This window comes from Oncorhynchus gorbuscha, linkage group LG24, assembly GCF_021184085.1.
Source record: "Oncorhynchus gorbuscha isolate QuinsamMale2020 ecotype Even-year linkage group LG24, OgorEven_v1.0, whole genome shotgun sequence".
Taxonomy (NCBI): domain Eukaryota; kingdom Metazoa; phylum Chordata; class Actinopteri; order Salmoniformes; family Salmonidae; genus Oncorhynchus; species Oncorhynchus gorbuscha.
This window is the reverse complement of record NC_060196.1, coordinates 20,040,549-20,064,021: the sequence shown is the minus strand read 5'-3', so window position 1 is coordinate 20,064,021 and position 23,473 is coordinate 20,040,549. Positions and strand designations below refer to the sequence as shown.

General features: G+C 40.6%; 1 protein-coding gene across 1 annotated transcript in view; it reads left to right on the top strand.

Annotated features, from left to right (window-relative positions):
* Positions 1-3,305: 3,305 nt before the first annotated feature.
* The window catches only part of LOC124012774 (tetraspanin-5-like), a 48,344-nt gene continuing 28,176 nt past the window's right edge, over positions 3,306-23,473 (top strand). The window contains exons 1-4 of the mRNA XM_046326724.1: positions 3,306-3,718; positions 8,510-8,560; positions 9,624-9,770; positions 21,153-21,323. Coding sequence (XP_046182680.1) covers positions 3,635-3,718; positions 8,510-8,560; positions 9,624-9,770; positions 21,153-21,323 — 453 coding nt within the window. The 5' untranslated portion in view covers positions 3,306-3,634. The remainder of the gene's footprint in view (positions 3,719-8,509; positions 8,561-9,623; positions 9,771-21,152; positions 21,324-23,473) is intronic.

Genomic DNA, 23,473 nt, shown 5'->3' with positions numbered 1-23,473 from the left:
AAAAGCAGGCCCAAACCATGATGCTGCCACCACCACCATGTTTGACAGTGGGGATGGTGTGTGTTCAGGGTGATGAGCTGTGTTGCTTTTACGCCAAACATAACGTTTTGCATTGTTGCCAAAAAGTTCCATTTTGGTTTCATCTGACCAGAGCACCTTCTTCCACATGTTTGGTGTGTCTCCCAGGTGGCTTGTGGCAAACTTTAAACAACACTTTTTATGGATATCTTTAGGAAATGGCTTTCTTCTTGCCACTCTTCCATAAAGGCCAAATTTGTGCAATATACGACTTATTGTTGTCCTATGGACAGAGTCTCCCACCTCAGCTGTAGATCTCTGCAGTTCATCCAGAGTGATCATGGGCCTCTTGGCTGCATCTCTGATCAGTCTTCTCCTTGTATGAGCTGAAAGTTTAGAGGGACGGCCAGGTCTTGGTAGATTTGCAGTGGTCTGATACTCCTTCCATTTCAATATTATCGCTTGCACAGTGCTCCTTGGGATGTTTAAAGCTTGGGAAATCTTTTTGTATCCAAATCCGGCTTTAAACTTCTTCACAACAGTATCTCGGACCTGCCTGGTGTGTTCCTTGTTCTTCACGATGCTCTCTGCGCTTTTAACGGACCTCTGAGACTCACAGTGCAGGTGCATTTATACTGAGACTTGATTACACACAGGTGGATTGTATTTATCATCATTAGTCATTTAGGTCAACATTGGACCATTCAGAGATCCTCACTGAACTTCTGGAGAGAGTTTGCTGCACTGAAAGTAAAGGGGCTGAATAATTTTGCACGCCCAATTTTTCAGTTTTTGATTTGTTAAAAAATATTGAAATATCCAATAAATGTTGTTCCACTTCATGATTGTGTCCCACTTGTTGTTGATTCTTCACAAAAAAATATATTTTTATATCTTTGTTTTGAAGCCTGAAATGTGGCAAAAGGTCGCAAAGTTCATGGGGGCCGAATACTTTCGCAAGGTACTGTATATCATCATGTGAGTCCCATTGCAAACAACTATATTTTCATAATAAAAACAAATGCAATGAAAACAATCATAAAAAAAAAAGTTACATTTAGTCTTTCAGATCTTGCCTGATAGAACATAAGAAATTAGAAAAAAATATTTAGTAGAATACTGTATGTCTAATCAGTAATGGGATGTTTGCTTTTGAATAATCGACAGGCTGGTTCAGTGGACAAGAAAGGTGAAGCAATAAAGCCATTAAGTTTCAACTGTTCTGCCTTATTATTATTTGACCATGCTGGTCATTTATGAACATTTGAACATCTTGGTCATGTTCTGTTATAATCTCTACCCGGCACAGCCAGAAGAGGACTGGCCACCCCACATAGCCCGGTTCCTCTCTAGGTTTCTTCCTAGGTTTTGGCCTTTCTAGGGAGTTTTTCCTAGCCACCGTGCTTTTACACCTGCATTGTTTGCTGTTTGGGGTTTTAGGCTGGATTTCTGTACAGCACTTTGAGATATCAGCTGATGTACGAAGGGCTATATAAATACATTTGATTTGATTTGATTAACATGCTGACCAGACCTGCACGTCGCGTGCGCGAGTGTCGCAAAATAATAATCACCCTTTGCCCTCCCAATCACCAAGTGCCCCATTGGGTGGTGGTATAGGTCGCCGTCAAGTTCGCCACCCCCTACCCCGTCCATTGGTTTCGCCTTTTGGTCTGCCTTGGATCTCGCTTGCGATTGGTTGCGCCTGTTTCCCATTCTGTCCACTGAGATTGCAAGCTCCCAGTATCCGATCATGCATGTCTTGTGATGTGTGTGTTAGGCAGGACCAGAATACCCAACCCAAGTCCTCACCTAGCTATAGGTGTGTTTGTGTGAGACAAGCTACATACTTTAAATATCAACAGAACTGCCACAGCAGCATAACATTTGATTAACACATTTTGAGCCCCTGCCCACTGAAACGTCTGCACAGCCCTGTCCTGGAATACTTGTCCTCAATCAGGGCATCAGTTTATAGTTTTAGCAAGGGAGGCACCCTTTGAGAACAGTGTCCTCATCACAGTAGAAACCTCTTCCAAAGCCCAACTGGGTGCAACCCGGGACAGCAGAAGAATGCCAGGTGATATGGCTGCTGACTAATTATATTTAACATGTCTTTATTGAACTATGGGCATTTTTTATATTTTTTAAATGTAACCTTTATTTAACTTGGCAAGTCAATTAAGAACAAATTATTGTTTACACTGGGCCAATTGTGCGTCGCCCATATCCACTCACAGCTGGATATGATACAGCTCTTGCACTGAGACGCAGCGCCTTAGACTGCTGCGCCACAAGTTTGCAGTTCACCCCCATTCACACACACATCCCCTAAGAACAATTTGACAATTGTCCCGATTACTTATTTCCTAAAAGAATTAAACTAATTTAGTCAATTTTTCATCAGAAGGAGTGTAAACGCTTTTCTTTAATATGCAACTTTGCCGGGCTGCTTTTTATTTTATTTTACTAGGCAAGTCAGTTAAGAACAAATTCTTATTTACAGCCTGTGGACAGTGGGTTAACTGCCTTGTTCAGAGGCAGAACGACATATTTTTACCTTGTCAGCTCTGGGATTCCATCTAGCAAACTTTCAGTTACCGGCCCAACGCTCATTAGGCAAAGTCAAAACAAACTGCTGCGCTGTGGTATAGGCATGGACATTAAAACCAGGGTATAGGCACAGGCAGAACAATGATGTATAAATGTGAAGCATCCGCTTGGCGTTTCCACTCACTATCAAATGTGATGGTGAGAAGAAGCCCAGTGGCCGGCAGTGAGAGAAGATAGATTTGTAGACTTTACCCTTTGCCAAACATTTTTTATAAATAAAACGTTCAGGAGTGCTAGGGTGAAACTGGTTTTTGCGTTCTCTTACGGAAATTTGCAAATACATGCTAGAACACGCCAATATGATATCGCTAGCTCGTGCTTGGCTCTGCCCACCTCCTAATTGTTCTGCCAACTTTGACTCATTTGTTCCCGTTGGAAACTACAGGCTGTGGTCTATCTTTGTTAAAGGTCTATTGTCGCGTTCAAAACAACCGGGAACTCGGAAAAATATGAGGTCAAATCATGACGTCCGTGAACTTCTGGACGGAAAATCGGAGCTCCAGAAAAAGGATTTCAGAGTTGGATGACTGTTCAAAACTAGTTGTTTCCCCGTTGTTTTGAACGCTCGGAAGTCGTAGATTTCCAAGTTTCATGTTCCGAGTTCCCAGTTGTTTTGAACGTGGCATATATAGTCATGACATGAAAGCTCTCATTGGTAGGCAGACACGTCCATCAAATAACAGCCATGTCTAGATCATGGACCAGACAGAAGAAAGGTTTTAATCTGGTTGGGCTCATATGCTGTAGGTGAAATATATATATATATATATATATATATAGGATACGACATTCGATATTTGTTTTAAAGCAGATAGTTTGTGACCCTACGCATTTCAAAGAGGAAGCAAGATGTTGAACGTTATTACACGCTGAACAATTGTCGGAACATTTCTACTGGTTGAACCGTTAACTGCGGGTTTCCGAAACGAACTGTCGAACCCAAACCAGATTGGATGTGATTTAAGCCCTATTCTGGTGGGCGACATTTGTAAATACGAGCCAAATGATGTCCGGAAAGTATTTCAAGGCTCATGAAGTCAGTTGCTGTATCAAATATTTCATATTTGGATTCAATATAATATTTTGGGTAAGTAAATCTGCTATATGACGTTTTCAGTGTCTGTCATGGCTTTATAGACTAGCCTACATCATATTGAAATGCTTTACAACCTTGGCCTGCGTTTCACATATGGGGGAAAATGGGCAAGGAATTTGTATCATTAATGTTTTTTTTAAAGTCTTACATCAACGGATGCAATAAATAACATAATTGATCGAATTGAAATCTGAACGCAGTGCACATTAGGTTATTGGTCGACCATTATTAACATTGAATAGGTGCTTTATGAGGAGACCAACATACGGGACACCAATAATAGCCGAATCGGTGGTAAATGCGGCAATGTTGAATTAAAATAGTATAATTATGGTTTATTTTGATAAACGCGGGGTCCGGACCTAGATAAGCAGCTTTCCTCTTGCTGCTCGTTGTAATTCTAAGCATCCATTTGTGATTACGTCATAATGTCATTTTTTTTCCATTAAATTTGTAGGCCTACTGCTCATGGCACTCCTTAAATGAAATGCAAACTATAGCAGTTTACATCTGAAAACATGCTCCCTCTATTGTTTCTATTTTGCAACATCTTGGCATCACTGTGCATGACAATTAGGTCAACATGCAGACTATTGAGAAAAATATCTACTTTATCTGATATTTAATCTTTATTTAACTAGGCAAGTCAGTTTTGAACAAATTCTTATTTACAATGACCGCCTTCCTAAAGGCCTCCTGCAGGGACAGGGCATGAAATAAAACATAAATACAATTTAAATATAGGACTAAACACACATCACAACAAGATAGACCTAAGACAACAACATAGCAAGGCAGCAACACATGACAATACAGCATTGTAGCAACACAACATACAACAACATGGTAGCAGCACAAAACATGGTACGAACATTATTGGGCACAGACAACAGCACAAAGGGCAAGAAGGTCAGAAAGAGTGTCCAAGGTTGAGTCTTTGAAAGTAGAGATTGAGATAAAACTGTCCAGTTTGAGTGTTTGTTGCAGCTCGTTCCAGTCGCTAGCTGCAGCGAACTGAAAAGACCTTTGGGGACCTTTAACAGAATATGACTGTCAGAATGGGTGTTGTAATGTGGAGTATAAGGGCTGCAGTAGATATCTCAGATATGGGGGGAGTGAGGCCTAAGATGGTTTTATAAATAAGCATCAACAAGGGGGTCTTGCGACGGGTATACGGAGATGACCAGTTTACAGAGGAGTATAGAGTGCAGTAATGTGTCCTATAAGGAGCCTTGGTGGCAAATATGATGGCCGAATGGTAAAGAACATCTAGCCGTTTAAGAGCACCCTTACCTATCGTTCTATAAATGATGTCTCCGTAATCTAGCATGGGTAGGATGGTCATCTGAATCAGGGTTAGTTTGGCAGCTGGGGTGAAAGAGAAGCGATTGCGATAGAGGAAACCAAGTCTAGATTTAACTTAAGCCTGCAGCTTTGATATGTGCAGAGAGAAGGGCAGTGTACCGTCTAGCCAGGGGCGGCAGGGTAGCCTAGTGGTTAGAGCGTTGGACTAGTAAACGGAAGGTTGCAAGCTGACAAGGTACAAATCTGTCGTTCTGCCCCTGAACTGGCAGTTAACCCACTGTTCCTAGGCCGTCATTGAAAATAAGAATTTGTTCTTAACTGACTTGCCTAGTTAAATAAAGGTAAAATAAAATAAATACTCCCAAGCTCTAAACCCTCAAGAGGTTGTAATAACACCTGTGGGACGATGGGCATTCTTCTTACTAAACCACATTATTACCTTTGTTTTGGAGGTGTTCAGAACAAGGTTAAGGATACAGTGTTTCCTTCTGGCCGTACATCTATCAATTGCCAGTAGGCTGTAGAATGCATGAACTGAGGCCTTGCCTCCAAATCTGTGAAAATTAATGGCATTCTCAATTGAACCCTATAGCCATACTGCATACATAGGGGCCTATATGTAATTATAGCCTGGAGTAGATATACACTCACGGGTCAGTTTTTTAGGTTCATGAAAATGGATTGCTCCTCCTAGAATGATGCAACAAAAAAACAAAACAAAAAAGTCAGCAAAAGTCTTGTGGGCGAAATTGCAAGCTAGTTGCAAGCTAGTCCAAGCTAACAGCCGGGCCACAAACAGACAAATAACAGTTGTGCACAGTGGGGTGCAGAATGGCACCTCAGAATGCACAACTCTTCGATCCTTGTCACAGATGGGCAATTGCAGCAGATGACCACACTGGGTTCCATTCCTATCAGCTAAAAACAAGAAGAAGGTGCTCCAGTGGGCACGCAATCACCAACACTGGACAATTGAGGAGTGGAAAAACATTGCCTGGTCCTATGAATCATGGTTCCGGTTGCGTCATGCATCTGATGGCAGAGTCAGGATTTGGCCTAAGCAGCCTCAGTCCGTGGACCCATCCTGCCTAGTGTCAACGGTACAGGCTAGTGGTGGTGGTGTACCACTGTCCAGCATGGACCAACATCCCTGTGGAACGTTTCTGACTTGTAGAATTCATGCCCCGAAGAATTCAGGCTTATCTGGAGGCAAAGGGGGTATGACCCGGTACTAGATGGGTGTACCTAATAAACTGGCAGATGAGTGTAGGTAGGCTACAGTGTAACTGAAGTCTAGGTAGGTTTACTTGTTCCATGTACATGTTTTTGACATGCACAATGTCAAGGATTTTGTTGAGTTTACAAATGTAATGTTAACACGTAATTACTCAAGTTGTAGCCTAAGTAGTCTACTGTCACAATACTGTATTATCATATTAATATTTCTCTCTACAATCATTTCATTGTGCCTGCCTACCATGGAGGCAGGTTGCCTAGTTGGACCAGTAGCTGGAAGGTTGCTGTTTCAAGCCTCGGGCCAGGCGTAAACTGGCCAGTACTGGCAGGTACCATCAACTGCATTTGTGCATCTGAGCAAGGCATTTACACTTAAACTGCTCTCCATCCAGAAGAGCTGCTCCATGGCTGACACTGCACCTTTCAACGTGTGTATATACAGCACAGTATATGGGGGCAGGTTGAGATATACAGTATACAAATGTCTTGTTTCTTATGAAATTGACAACAGTGTATCTATTCTATTCAAATCTATGCTAAGGAACCATTTAAAGTGGGACCCCAAATTCATGATTGCAAATTGCCTTCACTGAAGTGACAATAGGTCGAGTGGCACTAAAGGATAAGGGGGCATGAATTACATCTATATCCAAAATAGATAGGGTATCTTTGTACATACAAATGTATTGAAGTTGTAACACATTATATCATTTTCGCCATCAATACACTCCAAAAAGACAAGAAAACAAATGCAGATATGGTGCATGCAATGTGTTTCGACTATGTCTTCTGAAGTGAACCATTATATATCAGATTGATTGTTTGAGTCATACAGTATAACCTGGTATATAGTCTGTGATATCTGTTGACACAGTGCTTCCCATAGTCTAGTTGCCATTGTAAGATGTTCCCGTGCTGATTGATAGGTTAGATTATACATTCAGTAGACTACTGATGGAATCCTTGTCTTATAAAACAACAAAAAAATCATATTAATAATTTTGGGATAATTATTTATTTTCATGTACGGTAGATCCTCACATCTTGTACAGCATAACTTGACAGGTGAAGTGAACTTCAGGTTAAATGTACACTACGGCGCTCTAAAACACAGTGGGGCAAATCTAATTGTTACGGGTGGATGTGCACTATATTAATTCAAGTATATATGACTTCTGTTGTAAGGATGTAGATCCATTGATATAAAACCTATAGGCAGGTTCACTGGACACAATTAAGCCTAGTCCTGGACTAAAAAGAGCTTTCTAGTTTCCTGAATATAAGCCTCTTGGACTAGTAATAATTTAATGGACAATCTCAATTTCAATATGGTTTTTAAGCCAGCACTAGGCTTAATCTGTATCATGGAAACTGGCACTTAGAGTGCTCTTTAGTCCAGAACTAGTCAAGGCCTAATCTAGCCTGGTCTAGATCTGTTTGTGCTGTTTTCCCAACTCTTGTGGTCATCGTCATATCAAAAAAGTGTCTTATATAATTTAAATGTAATTGATTTGACCATTTTACCATCTTGAGGGCAGGGAAGAGCTACAGGCAAGTGTAAGGCTTAGGTTTGAGGGCCATGTCATACTTAAAATGTTATAATTTAAGATACATGGCACACAGATGACCTGTTCTTAAATCAAAGCACTGAAAGAGCAAACTGTATCTCTGCAGAAAACTTGTGCTTCCTTTATTATGCTTTCAAATTGCTTTTAAAGATTCATCCTAGTGTAGGAGGCCCTAGTGTCGTAGGAGGCCCTAGAAAGCCTCCGACACTAGGGCCATGTACATTTCAGGGCTTGTCCTGGATACTGTGACGACTATTATGTAACAAGATGATAACCCAGTTAATGAAATGCCTGTACAGTTTCTCCCTCATCAATAGCTTTTACGGGTATCGCATTGATGGAAATGCAGGAGGCTATTGTGCTGTAGTATTTTTGCTCACATTATTTCAGGGTTATATAATTTTGCGTATTAGTCCATAGAGTTATGGCAGTTCTAAATTCCTGGCCCAAATAAATTGAGGAATCCTCCTACATAACAGCAATAATTGGTTGATGTTAACCCCAACAATATTCAGTACAGTACACCCTGTGCACATTTTTCATGTCTTGATGGTTGATTAATGGTGGAATAACTTTCCTCAACCACAACTCAGTAGATAAGCCAGAGAGGATGTCTCTAGTTTTAGATTAATAAGTCATATCTAAAATACTTTCTCTCTCTCGTGGTTCACAGTTACTTGGAGTGGCGTTCCTTGGCATAGGGCTTTGGGCATGGAGCGAGAAGGTGAGTCCAGCTGTGATCCCTGGGTGTCCTGTATCTTCTAGATAACTAATGATCTGCTAGCTGACTGCTCAACGAATTCGAAACACATTGCAAGTGTCTGCAGGTATAGTGCATAATGATGCAGTTGTAATGCATTGTAAGACTTTTTGAGCATAATGTCTTATAATTATTTAATAATGATCCAGACTAAATACCAGCCAATTTGAGTCAATATAAGCCTGTTTATAACACATTATAAAGGCTCATATACATGCTTATAACAAGTTATAAAGCATTATGCTTGCAGGCTTTAAGTGTTACAGAAGAGATCCTAGTGTTATTTATTATTTTTGTTCTACCAAGACTGACCCATGTTAAAGAGTATTCCACATCCACCTGCCCTGCATGCGATCATTTCTGTCAAAAAAAAGTGAAAACACTAGAGTTTTCCTGTGGGAAGCGTGACTACACAATAGCTCCTGAATGGATTGGACATTCACAGGTTCATTTGTATTTATTAGGGATAACACAATGAAAAAATGGGTTTCTCTTCTTTTGGCTCATATTTCCAAGCTGTCATGCATATATGTGTGTGCGTGTACATATCCTGGTGTGGATGTGTGCGTGCATGCATGTATATGTTTTTTATTTTATTTAACTAGGCAAGCCAGTTAAGAACAAAATTCCTATTTACAATGACGGCCTCCCCCGACCAAACCCAGATGACACTGGGCCAATTGTGCTCCGCCTTATGGGACTCCCAGTCACGGCCGGATGTGATTCAGCCTGTATTTGAACTAGGGACTGTAGTGACGACAATTCAACTGAGATGCAGTGCCTTAGACCGCTGTGCCACTCGGGAGCCCAAAATGCTTGTGTCTTTGTCATGAGAGTCCTAGAGTGGAATTATTTTTGTACGTCCAATAAGGTCTCCATTGCTCAAGCTCCATGTTTCAAACTCTTTAAAACAGTTGACATGATTGACTATGAATAAAGAACATGACTAATTGACTCTTCATGAGTCAATTACATCTAGTGATATCTCTGTCTCTCTCTCTCTCTCTCGCTCTCGCTCTCTCTCCAGGGTGTGCTCTCCAACATCTCGTCCATCACAGACCTGGGGGGCTTTGACCCCGTCTGGCTCTTCCTGGTGGTGGGAGGAGTTATGTTTATTCTTGGCTTTGCCGGCTGCATCGGAGCACTGAGGGAGAACTCTTTCCTTCTCAAGTTTGTATGTTCCCCTTTTTATTCGAGACCATTATATTTTACATTGATATGACATAACATTGGAAGTATTTTTCCTCCCCTTGTCAATACTTAACCCTACCCTACCAAGCAATTATACAGTTGAAGTCGGACATTTACATCCACTTAGGTTAGAGTCATTAAAACTAGTTTTTCAACCACTCCACAAATTTCTTGTTAACAAACTATAGCTAAGTCGGTTAGGGCATCTACTTTGTGCATGACACAAGTAATTTTTCCAACAATTGTTTACAGACAGATTATTTCACTTATAATTCACTGTATCACAATTCCAGTTGGTTAGAAGTTTACATACACTAATTTGAGTGTGCTTTTAACCTGTCTAGGACTGGGGTTCCGCCTCCCAACAGCCAGTGAAAAGTGCAGGGCGCCAAATTCAAAACAACAGAAATCTCATAATTAAAATTCCTCAAGCATACAAGTATTTTACACCATTTTAAAAGAGGAAATTCTCGTTAATCCAGCCACAGTGTCTGATTTCAAAAAGGATTTACAGCGAAAGCACCACAAACGATTGTTAGGTCACCACCAAGTCACAGAAAAACACAGCCATTTTTTCCAGCAAAGAGAGGAGTCACAAAAAGCAGAAATAGAAATAAAATTAATCACTAACCTTTGATGATCTTCAGCAGATGACACTCATAGGACTTCATGTTACACACTACATGTATGTTTTGTTTGATAAAGTTCATATTTATATAAAATAAATCTGAGTTTACATTGGCGCAATACGTTCAGTAGTTCTAAAATATGTGGTGATATTGCAGAGAGCCACATCAATTTACAGAAGTACTCAAAATAAACATTGATAAAGATACGACTTATACATGGAACTTTCGATAAACTTCTCCTTAATGCAACCTCTGTGTCAGATTTCAACAAAACTTTACGGAGAATGCAAACCATGCAATAATCTGAGTACAGCCTTTAAACAACAAAGCAGCCAAAAAAATACCCGCCATATTGAGTAGTCAACATTACTCAGAAATAGCATTTTAAATATTCACTTACCTTTGATGATCTTCATCAGAATGCACTCCCAGGAACGCCAGTTCCACTATAAATGTTTGATTTGTTCGATAATGTCCATCAGTTATGTCCAAATATCTTCTTTTGTTCGGGCATTTGGTAAACAAATCCAAAAGCGCGTTCAGGTTTGGCCATTACAGCCCGTAGAAACATGCCAAACTAAGTATGGAATAAATCTTTAGGATGTTTTTAACATAAAACTTCATTAATGTTCCAACCGGACAATTCCTTTGTCTGTACAAATGAAGTGGAATGTAGCTACCTTTCACGTGAGCGCGCCAGACCGAGGCTGTGGAACTCTGCCAGACCACTCACTCAAAGAGACCTTATGAGCCCCTCCTTTAGAGTAGAATCCTCAAAACATTTTCTAAATACTGTTGACATCTAGTGGAAGCCTTGGGAAGTGACAAATAACTAATATCACCCTGTATCTTCAATGGGGGCTGAGTTGAAAAACTATAAACCTCAGATTTCCCACTTCCTGGTTGGATTTTTTCTCTGCTTTTTGCCTGCCATATGAGTTATGTCATACTCACAGACATCATTCAAACAGTTTTAGAAACTTCAGAGTTTTCTATCCAATACGAATACAAATATGCATATATTAGCATCTGGGACAGAGTAGGAGGCAGTTCACTTTGGACACGCTATTCATCCAAAAGTGAAAATGCTGCCCCCTATCCCAAAAAGGTTGAACAGCTTGGAAAATTCCAGAAAATTATGTCATGGCTTTAGAAGCTTCTGATAGGCTAATTGACATCATTTGAGTCAATTGGAGGTGTACCTGTGGATTTATTTCAAGGCCTACCTTCAAACTCAGTGCCTCTTTGCTTGACATCATGGGAAAATCAAAAGAAACCAGCTAAGACCTCAGAAAATTTTTTGCAGACCTCCACTAGTCTGGTTCATCCTTGGGAGCAATTTCCAAAAGTATAAACACCATGGGACCATGCAGCCGTCATACTGCTCAGGAAGAAGATGCGTTCTGTCTCCTAGAGATGAACGTACCTTAGTGCAAAAAGTGCAAATCAATCCCAGAACAACAGCAAAGGACGATGTGAAGATGCTGGAGGAAACCGGTACAAAAGTATCTTTATCCACAGTAAAACGAATCCTATATCGACATGACCTTAGAGGCCACTCAGCAAGGAAGAAATCACTGCTCCAAAACCGCTTTCAAAAAATCCCGACTACAATATGCAACTGTACATGGGGACAAAGATCATACTTTTTGGAGAAATGTCCTCCAGTCTGATTAAACAAAAATATAACCTTTTGGCCATAATGGCCATTGTTATGTTTGGAGGAAAAAGGGGGAGGCTTACAAGCCGAAGAACACCTTTCCAACCGTGAAGCACAGGGGTGGCAGCATCATGTTGTGGGGGTGCTTTGCTGCAGGAGGGACTGGTGCACTTCACAAAATAGATGGCATCATGAGTGGGGGAAATTATGTGGATTTTTTTGAGGCAACATTAAACAAAAGTTAAAGCTTGGTCACAAATGGATCTTCCAAATGGACAATGACCCCAAGCATACTTCCAAAGTTGCTGCAAAATGGCTTAAGGACAACAAAGTCAAGGTATTGGAGTGGCCATCACAAAGCCCTGACCTCAATCCCATAGAAAATGTGTGAGCAGAACTGAAAAAGTGTGTGAGAGCAAGGAAGCCTACACATCTGACTCAGTTACACCAGCTCTGTCAGGAGGAATGGGCCAAAAAATTCAACCAACTTATTGTGCGAAGCTTGTGGAAGGCTACCCGATAGGTTTGACCCAAGTTAAATGATTTAATGGCAATGCTACCGAATACTAATTGAGTGTATGTAAACTGCTGACCCACAGGGAATGTGATGAAAGAAATAAAAGCTAAAATATAATATTATATATATATATTATTCTCTCTAGTATTATTCTGACATTTCACATTCTTAAAATAAAGTGGTGATCCTAACATTTAATCCTTACTAGGATTAAATGTCAGGAATTGTAAAAAACTGAGTTTAAATGTATTTGGCTTAGGTGGATATAAACTTCCGACTTCAACTGTAGGTCCACTACAATGTGTGTACTAAACCAGAGCACACAGATTTACGGAGCAGGTGTGTGTTATTGTTTTGTTTGGACTGGTGAATTATTGCTCTCAATTATGTCTTTAATGATGTATTTTATTCCAATGTGATGTCTTTTATGAAGTCATTGTTAGGTCAGTTTGTTTAAGGATGTTTTTTAACATCTTTTTAACAACCAGAAAATTATGTCTTTATCAGGTCGTAATATGGTTGAACAGATATCAACCAAAATCTTTACCATGGCTTCTTGATGTCGTCACGAAAGAGACCTTGGGTAACAGAGACCATTTGGTTGTAATCTGGTTATATCATGACATCTCAACCAGAAAACCAGTTTGGGATTGGTGGGCCTTTGATATAAATATAATATACATAATAATATAATATACACTCTTAGAAAAAAGGTGCTATCTAGAACCTTAAAGGGTTATTTTGTCTGTCCCCATGGGAGAACCCTTTGAAGAACCTTTTTGGTTCTAGGTAGAGCCCTTTTAGGTTCCATGTAGAACCCTTTCCACAGAGGGTTTTACATGGAACTCAAAAGGCTTCTACCTGAAACCGAAAAGCGTTATCCTATGGGGACAGCCAAAGAACCCTTTCAGAATCCTTTTTTTTCCAGGAGTGTAGATGAAAGGGAGGTTTTTGACAAAAAGCTTTATATTGAGATTCTTGTAATTCTTGTGGTCCTTCTGTAGCTCAGTTGGTAGAGCATGGCGCTTGTAACGCCAGGGTAGTGGGTTCGATCCCCGGGACCACCCATACGTAGAATGTATGCACACATGACTGTAAGTCGCTTTGGATAAAAGCGTCTGCTAAATGGCTTTTTTTTTTTTTTTTTTTTTTTGTAAACCAAGGCAACATCTTAGAAAATGCAATGTTGAATAGATTGGCAATGAATTGTTAGAGGTCCAGAATAGATTAATTATCTCTCTGATGGCTTTACACCCCCCGGGTTATCTTGAACTGGGTGATGGAAGGGGTAGCTGATAATAGAAAGCTTGAAAACAACAACAGTGATTACTAATGTGTTTGCATAATATATTTGGTTGGCAGTGTTGATTAGCTCAGTTTTTTATCTACAAGTTCAGTTGCTTTATCTACAAATATGTAGCATTTGTTCATGTTTCATATAATGTGATATGCTTCTATCCAGTGGGGAAAAGATGGAATGCGAAAACATAATGGCTTCATATCCTGGCTGTACACTGGTTTGCTTGTTTAGAGATCACATAATTCTTTCATGATGTCATAACCAAGTGTCGTGTCTGGACTATCATTAAATGTGAAGACAGTTATTTAATCAAATAAATTCTATAAGTGTAATTATTTTTACGCAATTAACCTCTTGCGACAAGCAAACCCGTATCCGGGAGCGTAATCATAGCCTCAAATGCATTAGCATAACGCAACGGACATAAATACCCCTAGAAACTTTTCCTATTCATGAAAATCGCAAATGAAATAAAAATATTCAAACACAAAGCTTAGCCTTTTGTTAACACTGTCATCTCAGATTTTCAAAATATGCGTTACAGCCAACGCTAGACAAGCATTTGTGTAAGTTTATCATGGCATAATGCTATGCTAGGCTCTGCTGGCAGCAGGCAACATTTTCACCAAATTAAATCATTTACCTTTGAAGAACTTCAGATGCTTTCACTCAGGAGACCTCCAGTTAGATAGCAAATGTTCCTTTTTCCAAAAATATCATTTTTGTAGGCGAAAAAGCTCCCGTTTCTTCACCATGCTTGGCTGAGAAATCGACCGAAAAATGCTACAACTATAACGCCAAACTTTTTTCAAAATTAGCTACATAATATTGACAGAAACACGGCAAACGTTGTTTAGGATCCATCCTCAAGGTGTTTTTAACAAATATATTCGATAATATATCCGTCGAGGCAGTTGGTTTCTCATAAGAAGCGATTGGAAAAATGGCTACCTCAGTATTTTACGCAAGGTTTTCTGCGGGAGACACCATGTGACCACATGCCATATATGGTCCCTTACAGCCATTATTCAATGGAAATGCCTAAAAAGACGTCACAATGCTGTAGACACCTTGGGGAAAAAGTGGAAAACGTAAGCTCATTCGTAGCTCATTCACAGCCATATAAGGAGTCATTGGCATGAGGCGGTTTCAAAAAATGCAGCACTTCCTGGTTGGATTTTTATCTGGGTTTCGCCTGTAACATCAGTTCTGTGGCACTCACGGTCAATATCTTTGCAGTTTTGGAAACATCAGAGTGTCTTCTTTCCAAAGCTGTCAATTAGATTCATAGTCCAGCATCTTTTCGTGACAAAATATCTTGTTTAAAACGGGAACGTTTTTCATCCAAAAATTAAAATAGCGCCCCCTAAATCCAAGAGGTTAAACTAATTATGTAAACTTTAACTAACTAGGAAGTTGGGGCACCACAGAATTTTTTAAATAGAGTATTTCCTGAATTGACTCTTCAGATATTTTCATATCTTATCGAGTACAGTCATCTATTAATGTTTATAACTCTTTACCTTTCGTTAGTCTCATTCCAAACGTTGTAAAATTATTGGTTATTTTCATGAACTCTAGCATAAATTATGAATCAGCGATATACAAATTGACTTAATTATTTCTTTACTAACTAACTTAGTCAATCACAGAAATACATAACAAACAGTAGATATTGGTTACTAACACAATGCGTTGATAACATGATAGAAAAGTCCCTTGTGAGCTAAGCCGATATGACGGCTTGGGAGACAAAAGAAAAGGGGTGGGGACTGAGAAAGAGCGGGAGAACAGAATGGATAACTACACTCATAGGAATTGCTAATACTTTACATGAATGACCGCTCATTCAAAAATAAATAGCAATTTACATATTTACGAGTGTATGTCTTTCTTTGTGGTCGCCGGTCCATCTGCTGGAGAGAGTCAACAGAAAAGTCTCTGGTTGTGTTTCCCTGAAGATCAAAGTCATAGGTGGTTAGTATAGATACCATTTGGGAATGTTAGAATAGATGTTGTTCTGCGGTTGTCGCTATTCTCGTTCTAGGTTTATGTCATTTCTAGCTGCAGACTAGTAATTAGTTTGTCTAGAATTTCTCACTTATTCTGTAGTGATCAATAGTCTCAGAGTTTAGCCATTTCCAGCCGTGTAGCCAATGCTCCGTGTGGTATGGGCTTCTGGTCTTGTAGTTTTAACCAATTTCACACATAGCTTCAGCTGCATGTTTTCTAGTCTAATGTGAATTTCATCAGGAGTGGGTTTTATACACTTCAGAGAAAAGGGTGGTCCATGATGCCGACGTAATGTCTATGCTCACGTGGGCATGGCCATTGATGTGGTTAACTATATGGAAACCTATATTTTCTCATTTAGAAGGTTGACATCACATTACATCTTTCCACAAATAGTTTCATGTGTAATCACGTTTCACAATATTTAGATGTAAACCTGACAGCCGGGAAATGTACACTAGGAGATACAGTTATGTGTGTTTCCTGTCCTTCACCAAATGAAACAACTTTGTTCATTAAATACCCGCGGACCATTCCCATATTTCTCAAAACTAGAAATATCGTTTAATCCTCCAATTTTGGGGATTAGGAGTTGAACAAAGAGAAACTCTTTGTTCCACTGTGAAATCACCTCTCACCATACTGCATGTCCAAAGGGGGAGAGGGTTCCTTCCAGGAATTTACGACCTGTCGTTAAGTCATGAAACTGAGGAGAGGGGGGGGGCTATGATCCTCCCCCCAGGGCACGTCATGACACAAATCAGGGAAAGACATATTTTGTTTGTAATCTGGTCAGATAACAACCAGTTAAAGGACATGTTTTTCTGGTTGCTAGAATGACGTTTAGCACTGTTGGGAGATTTGGAAAGCCATAGGCAATCAGTCAACAATATAATAATACTTTTATTATAAATATTCATCTTTAATTTACAATCTGTAAGTACTAAGTGATTAGAAAGGTTCAGAATTTATGTGAAACATCACAGCACAGTTGAAAAATATATGGCACATGGAAATCATAAGTGTGGTTTACATAGGTGGGATGGACTGAGAGTAGCTGAGGGGTGGGTTATAAAGCTCATATTCCATAATAGTTATGACTGAAAACACGATATATAATGTATACAGAATGTTTTTAATTATATCCAGATATAATGTATATCAAATAACTATATTCTTGCTATGTAACTACTGTGAAAAAAGTGCCATTTATGTAAAACGTGTGTAGAATGTACATGTAACAAAAAAAAAAAAATAGTTATTTTTGTCCTCTGAAGAGGGGAGATGGGACACAATTTTACCTGCTCATTAACTTCTTATGGCAGGGGGCAGTATTGAGTAGCTTGGATGAATAAGGTGCCCAGAGTAAACTGCCTGCTACTCAGTCCCAGAAGCTAAGATATGCATATTATTAGTATATTTGGGTAGAAAACACTCAGGAGTTTCTAAAACTGTTTGAATGATGTCTGTGAGTATAACAGAACATATATGGCAGGCAAAAACCTGAGAAAAATCCAACCAGGAAGTAGGAAATCTGAGGTTTGTCGTTTTTCAACTCTTAGCCTCTCGAATACACAGTGGGATATTGGTCATATTGCACTTCCTAAGGCTTCCACTAGATGTCAACAGTCTTTATAACCTTGTTTGATGCTTCTACTGTGAAGTGGGGGCGAATGAGAGGGTAATGAGTCTGAGGTCTGGCAGAGAGCCACAAGCTCAGTCTCGTGAGCTCTGTTCCATTGCATTTCTACAGACATAGGAATTCTCTGGTTCCAAATCAAATCAAAATTTTATGTCACATACACATGGTTAGCAGATGTTAATGCGAGTGTAGCGAAATGCTTGTGCTTCTAGTTCCGACAATGCAGTAATAACCAACAAGTAATCTAACTAACAATTCCAAAACTACTGTCTTATAAACAGTGTAAGGGGATAAAGAATATGTACATAAAGATATATGAATGAGTGATGGTACAGAGCAGCATAGGCAAGATACAGTAGATGGTATCGAGGACAGTATATACATATGAGATGAGTATGTAAACAAAGTGGCATAGTTAAAGTGGCTAGTGATACATGTATTACATAAGGATGCAGTCGATGATATAGAGTACAGTATATACTTATGCATATGAGATGAATAATGTAGGGTATGTAACAATATATTAGGTAGCATTGTTTAAAGTGGCTAGTGATATATTTTACATAATTTCCCATCAATTCCCATTATTAAAGTGGCTGGGTCAGTGTCAGTGTCAGTGTGTTGGCGGCAGCCACTCAATGTTAGTGGTGGCTGTTTAACAGTCTGATGGCCTTGAGATAGATGTTTTTCAGTCTCTCGGTCCCAGCTTTGATGCACCTGTACTGACCTCGCCTTCTGGATGATAGCGGGGTGAACAGGCAGTGGCTCGGGTGGTTGATGTCCTTGATGATCTTTATGGCCTTCCTGTAACATCGGGTGGTGTAGGTGTCCTGGAGGGCAGGTAGTTTGCCCCCGGTGATGCGTTGTGCAGACCTCACTAACCTCTGGAGAGCCTTACGGTTGTGGGCGGAGCAGTTGCCGTACCAGGCGATGATACAGCCCACCAGGATGCTCTCGATTGTGCATCTGTAGAAGTTTGTGAGTGCTTTTGGTGACAAGCCGAATTTCTTCAGCCTCCTGAGGTTGAAGAGGCGCTGCTGTGCCTTCTTCACGGTGCTGTCTGTGTGAGTGGACCAATTCAGTTTGTCTGTGATGTGTATGCCGAGGAACTTTAAACTTGCTACCTTGCTACCTAACTTGCTTACTACTGTTCCATCGATGTGGATAGGGGGGTGTTCCCTCTGCTGTTTCCTGAAGTCCACAATCATCTCCTTAGTTTTGTTGACGTTGAGTGTGAGGTTATTTTCCTGACACCACACTCCGAGGGCCCTCACCTCCTCCCTGTAGGCCGTCTCGTCGTTGTTGGTAATCAAGCCTACCACTGTTGTGTCGTCCGCAAACTTGATGATTGAGTTGGAGGCGTGCGTGGCCACGCAGTCGTGGGTGAACAGGGAGTACAGGAGAGGGCTCAGAACGCACCCTTGTGGGGCCCCAGTGTTGAGGATTAGCGGGGTGGAGATGTTGTTGTCTACCCTCACCACCTGGGGGCGGCCCGTCAGGAAGTCCAGTACCCAGTTGCACAGGGCGGGGTCGAGACCCAGGGTCTCGAGCTTGATGACGAGCTTGGAGGGTACTATGGTGTTGAATGCCGAGATGTAGTCGATGAACAGCATTCTCACTAGGTATTCCTCTTGTCCAGATGGGTTAGGGCAGTGTGCAGTGTGGTTGAGATTGCATCGTCTGTGGACCTATTTGGGCGGTAAGCAAATTGGAGTGGGTCTAGGGTGTCAGGTAGGGTGGAGGTGATATGGTCCTTGACTAGTCTCTCAAAGCACTTCATGATGATGGAAGTGAGTGCTACAGGGCGGTAGTCGTTTAGCTCAGTTACCTTAGCTTTCTTGGGAACAGGAACAATGGTGGCCCTCTTGAAGCATGTGGGAACAGCAGACTGGTATAGGGATTGATTGAATATGTCCGTAAACACACCGGCCAGCTGGTCTGCGCATGCTCTGAGGGTGCGGCTGGGGACGCCGTCTGGGCCTGCAGCCCTGCGAGGGTTAACACGTTTAAATGTCTTTCTCACCTCGGCTGCAGTGAAGGAGAGTCCACATGTTTTCATTGCAGGCCGTGTCAGTGGCACTGTATTGTCCTCAAAGCGGGCAAAAAAGTTATTTAGTCTGCCTGGGAGCAAGACATCCTGGTCCGTGACTGGGCTGGATTTCTTCTTGTAGTCCGTGATTGACTGTAGACCCTGCCACATGCCTCTTGTGTCTGAGCCGTTGAATTGAGATTCTACTTTGTCTCTGTACTGACGCTTAGCTTGTTTGATAGCCTTGCGGAGGGAATAGCTGCACTGTTTGTATTCGGTCATGTTACCAGTCACCTTGCCCTGATTAAAAGCAGTGGTTCGCGCTTTCAGTTTCATGCGAATGCTGCCATTAATCCACGGTTTCTGGTTAGGGAATGTTTTAATCGTTGCTATGGGAACGACATCTTCAACGCACGTTCTCATGAACTCACCGAATCAGCGTATTCGTCAATATTGTTATCTGACGCAATATGAAACATATCCCAGTCCACGTGATGGAAGCAGTCTTGGAGTGTGGAGTCAGTCAGGTTGGAACATTATTGAAGATTTATGTTAAAAACATCCTAAAAATTGTTTCTTTACTTCGTTTGACATGCTTCTACACACTGTAATATAACTTTTTGAACTTTTCGTCCGTACTTTCTGCTGGACTTGCAAGCGCGTCGTGAGATTGGATTCGTTTACCAAACTCGCTAACAAAAGTAGTATTTGGACATAAATTGTGAACTTTATCGAACAAATCAAACATTTATTATGGAACTGGGATTCCTGGGAGGGCATTCTGATGAAGATTATCAAAGGTAAGTGAATATTTATAATGCCTATTTCTGACTTCTGTTGACTACACAACATGGCGGATATCTGTTTGGCTTGTTTTGGTCTCTGAGTGCTGTACTCAGATTATTGCATGGTTTGCTTTTTCAGTAAAGCTTTTTTGAAATCTGACACGCGGTTGCATTAAGGAGAAGTTTATCTAAAGTTCCATGTATAACACTTTTATTTTCATCAACATTTATGATGAGTATTTCTGTAAATTGATGTGGCTCTCTGCAAAATCACCGGATGTTTTTGGAACTACTGAACATAACACGCCAATGTATACTGAGATGTTTTGATATAAATATGAACTTTATTGAACAAAACATACATGTATTGTGTAACACAAAGTCCTGTGAGTGTCATCTGATGAAGATCATCAAAGGTTAGTGATTAATTTATCTCTATTTCTGCTTTTTGTGACTCTCTTTGGCTGGAAAAATGGCTGTGTTTTTCTGTGAATAGGCACTCACCTAACATAATTGTTTGTGGTACCTTTCACCATAAAGCCTATTTGAAATCGGACACTGTGATGGGATTAACAAGAAGTGTATCTTTTAAAATGGTGTGAAATAATTGTATGTTTGAGGAATTTTAATTATGAGATTTCTGTTGTTTGGCACCCTGCACTTTCACTGGCTGATGTCATATCGATCCCATTGGCGGGATCTTAGCCATAGGATTTTAAAAATTGATTTGAACCAATTTTTCTCGCTGGGTATTCCATATTAAGTGTTGGCCAATGTCACTCTGTTCCAGTTCTCTGTGTTCCTGGGGATCATCTTCTTCCTGGAGCTGACAGCTGGAGTCTTGGCCTTCGTCTTCAAGGACTGGATAAAGGACCAGCTCAACTTCTTCATTAACAACAACATCCGGGCGTACCGGGATGACATTGACCTACAGAATCTCATAGATTTCACCCAAGAATACGTAAGAGCAGTTATCTTTTCACAACTGTCTTTCTGTGTGATGAGATAAATAATTTACTGGTGCACCCAGTGGTGTATTTGGGGCTGTACGCAGGTACGGTGCCTTTGGAAAGTGTTCAGAATCCTTTACTTTTTCCACATTTTGTCACTTTACAGCCTTATTCTAAAATAGATTTAAAAAAATAAAAAATAATTCCCTCATCAATCTACACACTAACCCATAATGACAAGTAAAAAAGTTGTTTATACATTTTTGAAAATGAATAAAAAATTAAATACTGAAATATCACATTTACATACAGTTGAAGTCGGCAGTTTACATACACTTAGGTTGGAGTCATTAAAACTCGTTTTTCAACCACTCCACAAATTTCTTGTTAACAAACTATAGTTTTCGCAAGTCGGTGAGGATATCAACTTTGTGCATGACACAAATAATTTTTCCAACAATTGTTTACAGAAAGATTATTTCACTTATAATTCACTGTATCACAATTCCAGTGGGTCAGAAGTTTACATACACTAAGTTGACTGTGCCTTTAAACAGCTTGGAAAATTCCAGAAAATTATGTCATGGCTTTAGAAGCTTCTGACAGGCTAATTGACATCATTCAAGTCAATTGGAGGTGTACCTGTGGATTTATTTCAAGTGCCTCTTTGCTTGACATCATGGAGATATCAGCTAAGACTTAAAAAAAAATTGCAGACCTCCACTAGTCTGGTTCATCCTTGGGAGCAATTTCCAAACGTCTGAAGGTACCACGTTCATCTGTACAAACAAGAGTATACGAGTATAAACACCACGGGACCATGCAGCCATCATACTGCTCAGGAAGGAGATGCGTTCTGTCTCCTAGAGATTAATGTACTTTGGTGAAAAAAGTGAAAATCAATCCCAGAACAACAGCAAAGGACGTTGTTGGAGGAAACAGGTACAAAAGTACCTGCACTTCACAAAATACATAGCATCACGAGGGAGGAAAATTATGTGGATATATTGAAGCAACATCAATGACATCAGTCAGGAAGTTAAAACTTGGTCGCAAATGGGTCTTCCAAATGGACAATGACCCCAAGCATACTTCCAAATTTGGACAACCAAGTCAAGGTATTGGAGTGGCCATCTCAAAGCCCTGACCTCAATCCTATAGAACATTTGTGGGCAGAACTGAAAAGTCGTGTGCGAGCAAGGAGGCCTACAAACCTGACTCACTTACACCAGCTCTGTCAGGAGGAATGGGACAAAATTCACCCAACTTATTGTGGGACTCTTGTGGAAGGCTACCCGATAGGTTTGACCCAATTTAAAGGCAATGCTACCAAATACTAATTGAGTGTATGTAAATGTCTGACCCACTGGGAATGTGGTGAAAGAAATAAAATCTGAAATAAATAATTATCTTTACTTTTATTTAGACATTTCACATTCTTAAAATAAAGTGGTAATCCTAACGGACCTAAGACAGGGATTTTTTGTGTCAGGAATTGTGAAAAACTGAGTTGAAATGTATTTGGCTAAGGTGTATGTAAACTTCCGACTTCAACTGTAAGTATTCAGACCCTTTACTCAGTACTTTGTTGAAGCATATTCGGCAGCGAATACAGCCTCAAGTCTTCTTGGGTATGCCACTACAAATGTTGCACACCTGTATTTGTGGAGTTTCTCCCATTCTTCTCTGCAGATCCTCTCAAGCTCTGTCAGGTTGGATGGCGAGTGTCGCTTCACAGCTATTTTCAGGCCTCTCCGGAGATGTTCGATTGCATTCAAGTCCGGGCCCTGGGTGGGCCACTCAAGGACATTCAGAGGCTTGTCCCAGAGCCATTCCTGCATTGTCTTGGCTGTGTGCTTAGGGTTGTTGTCCTGTTGGAAGGTGAACCTTCACCCCAGTCTGAGGTCCTGAGCACTCTGGAACAAGTTCCTGGACATTTCTGCGGGGAATGCCCCTAGCCCTCACCCTTCGATCCAAAAGGTCCCAGACTTGCTCAATGGGATTGAGATCTGGGCTCTTCACTGGCCATGGCAGAACACATTCCTGTCTTGCAGGAAATCACACACAGAACGAGCAGTATGGCTGGTGGCATTGTCATGCTGGAGGGTCATGTTAGGATGAGCCCGTAGGAAGTGTACCACATGAGGGAGGATGATGTCTT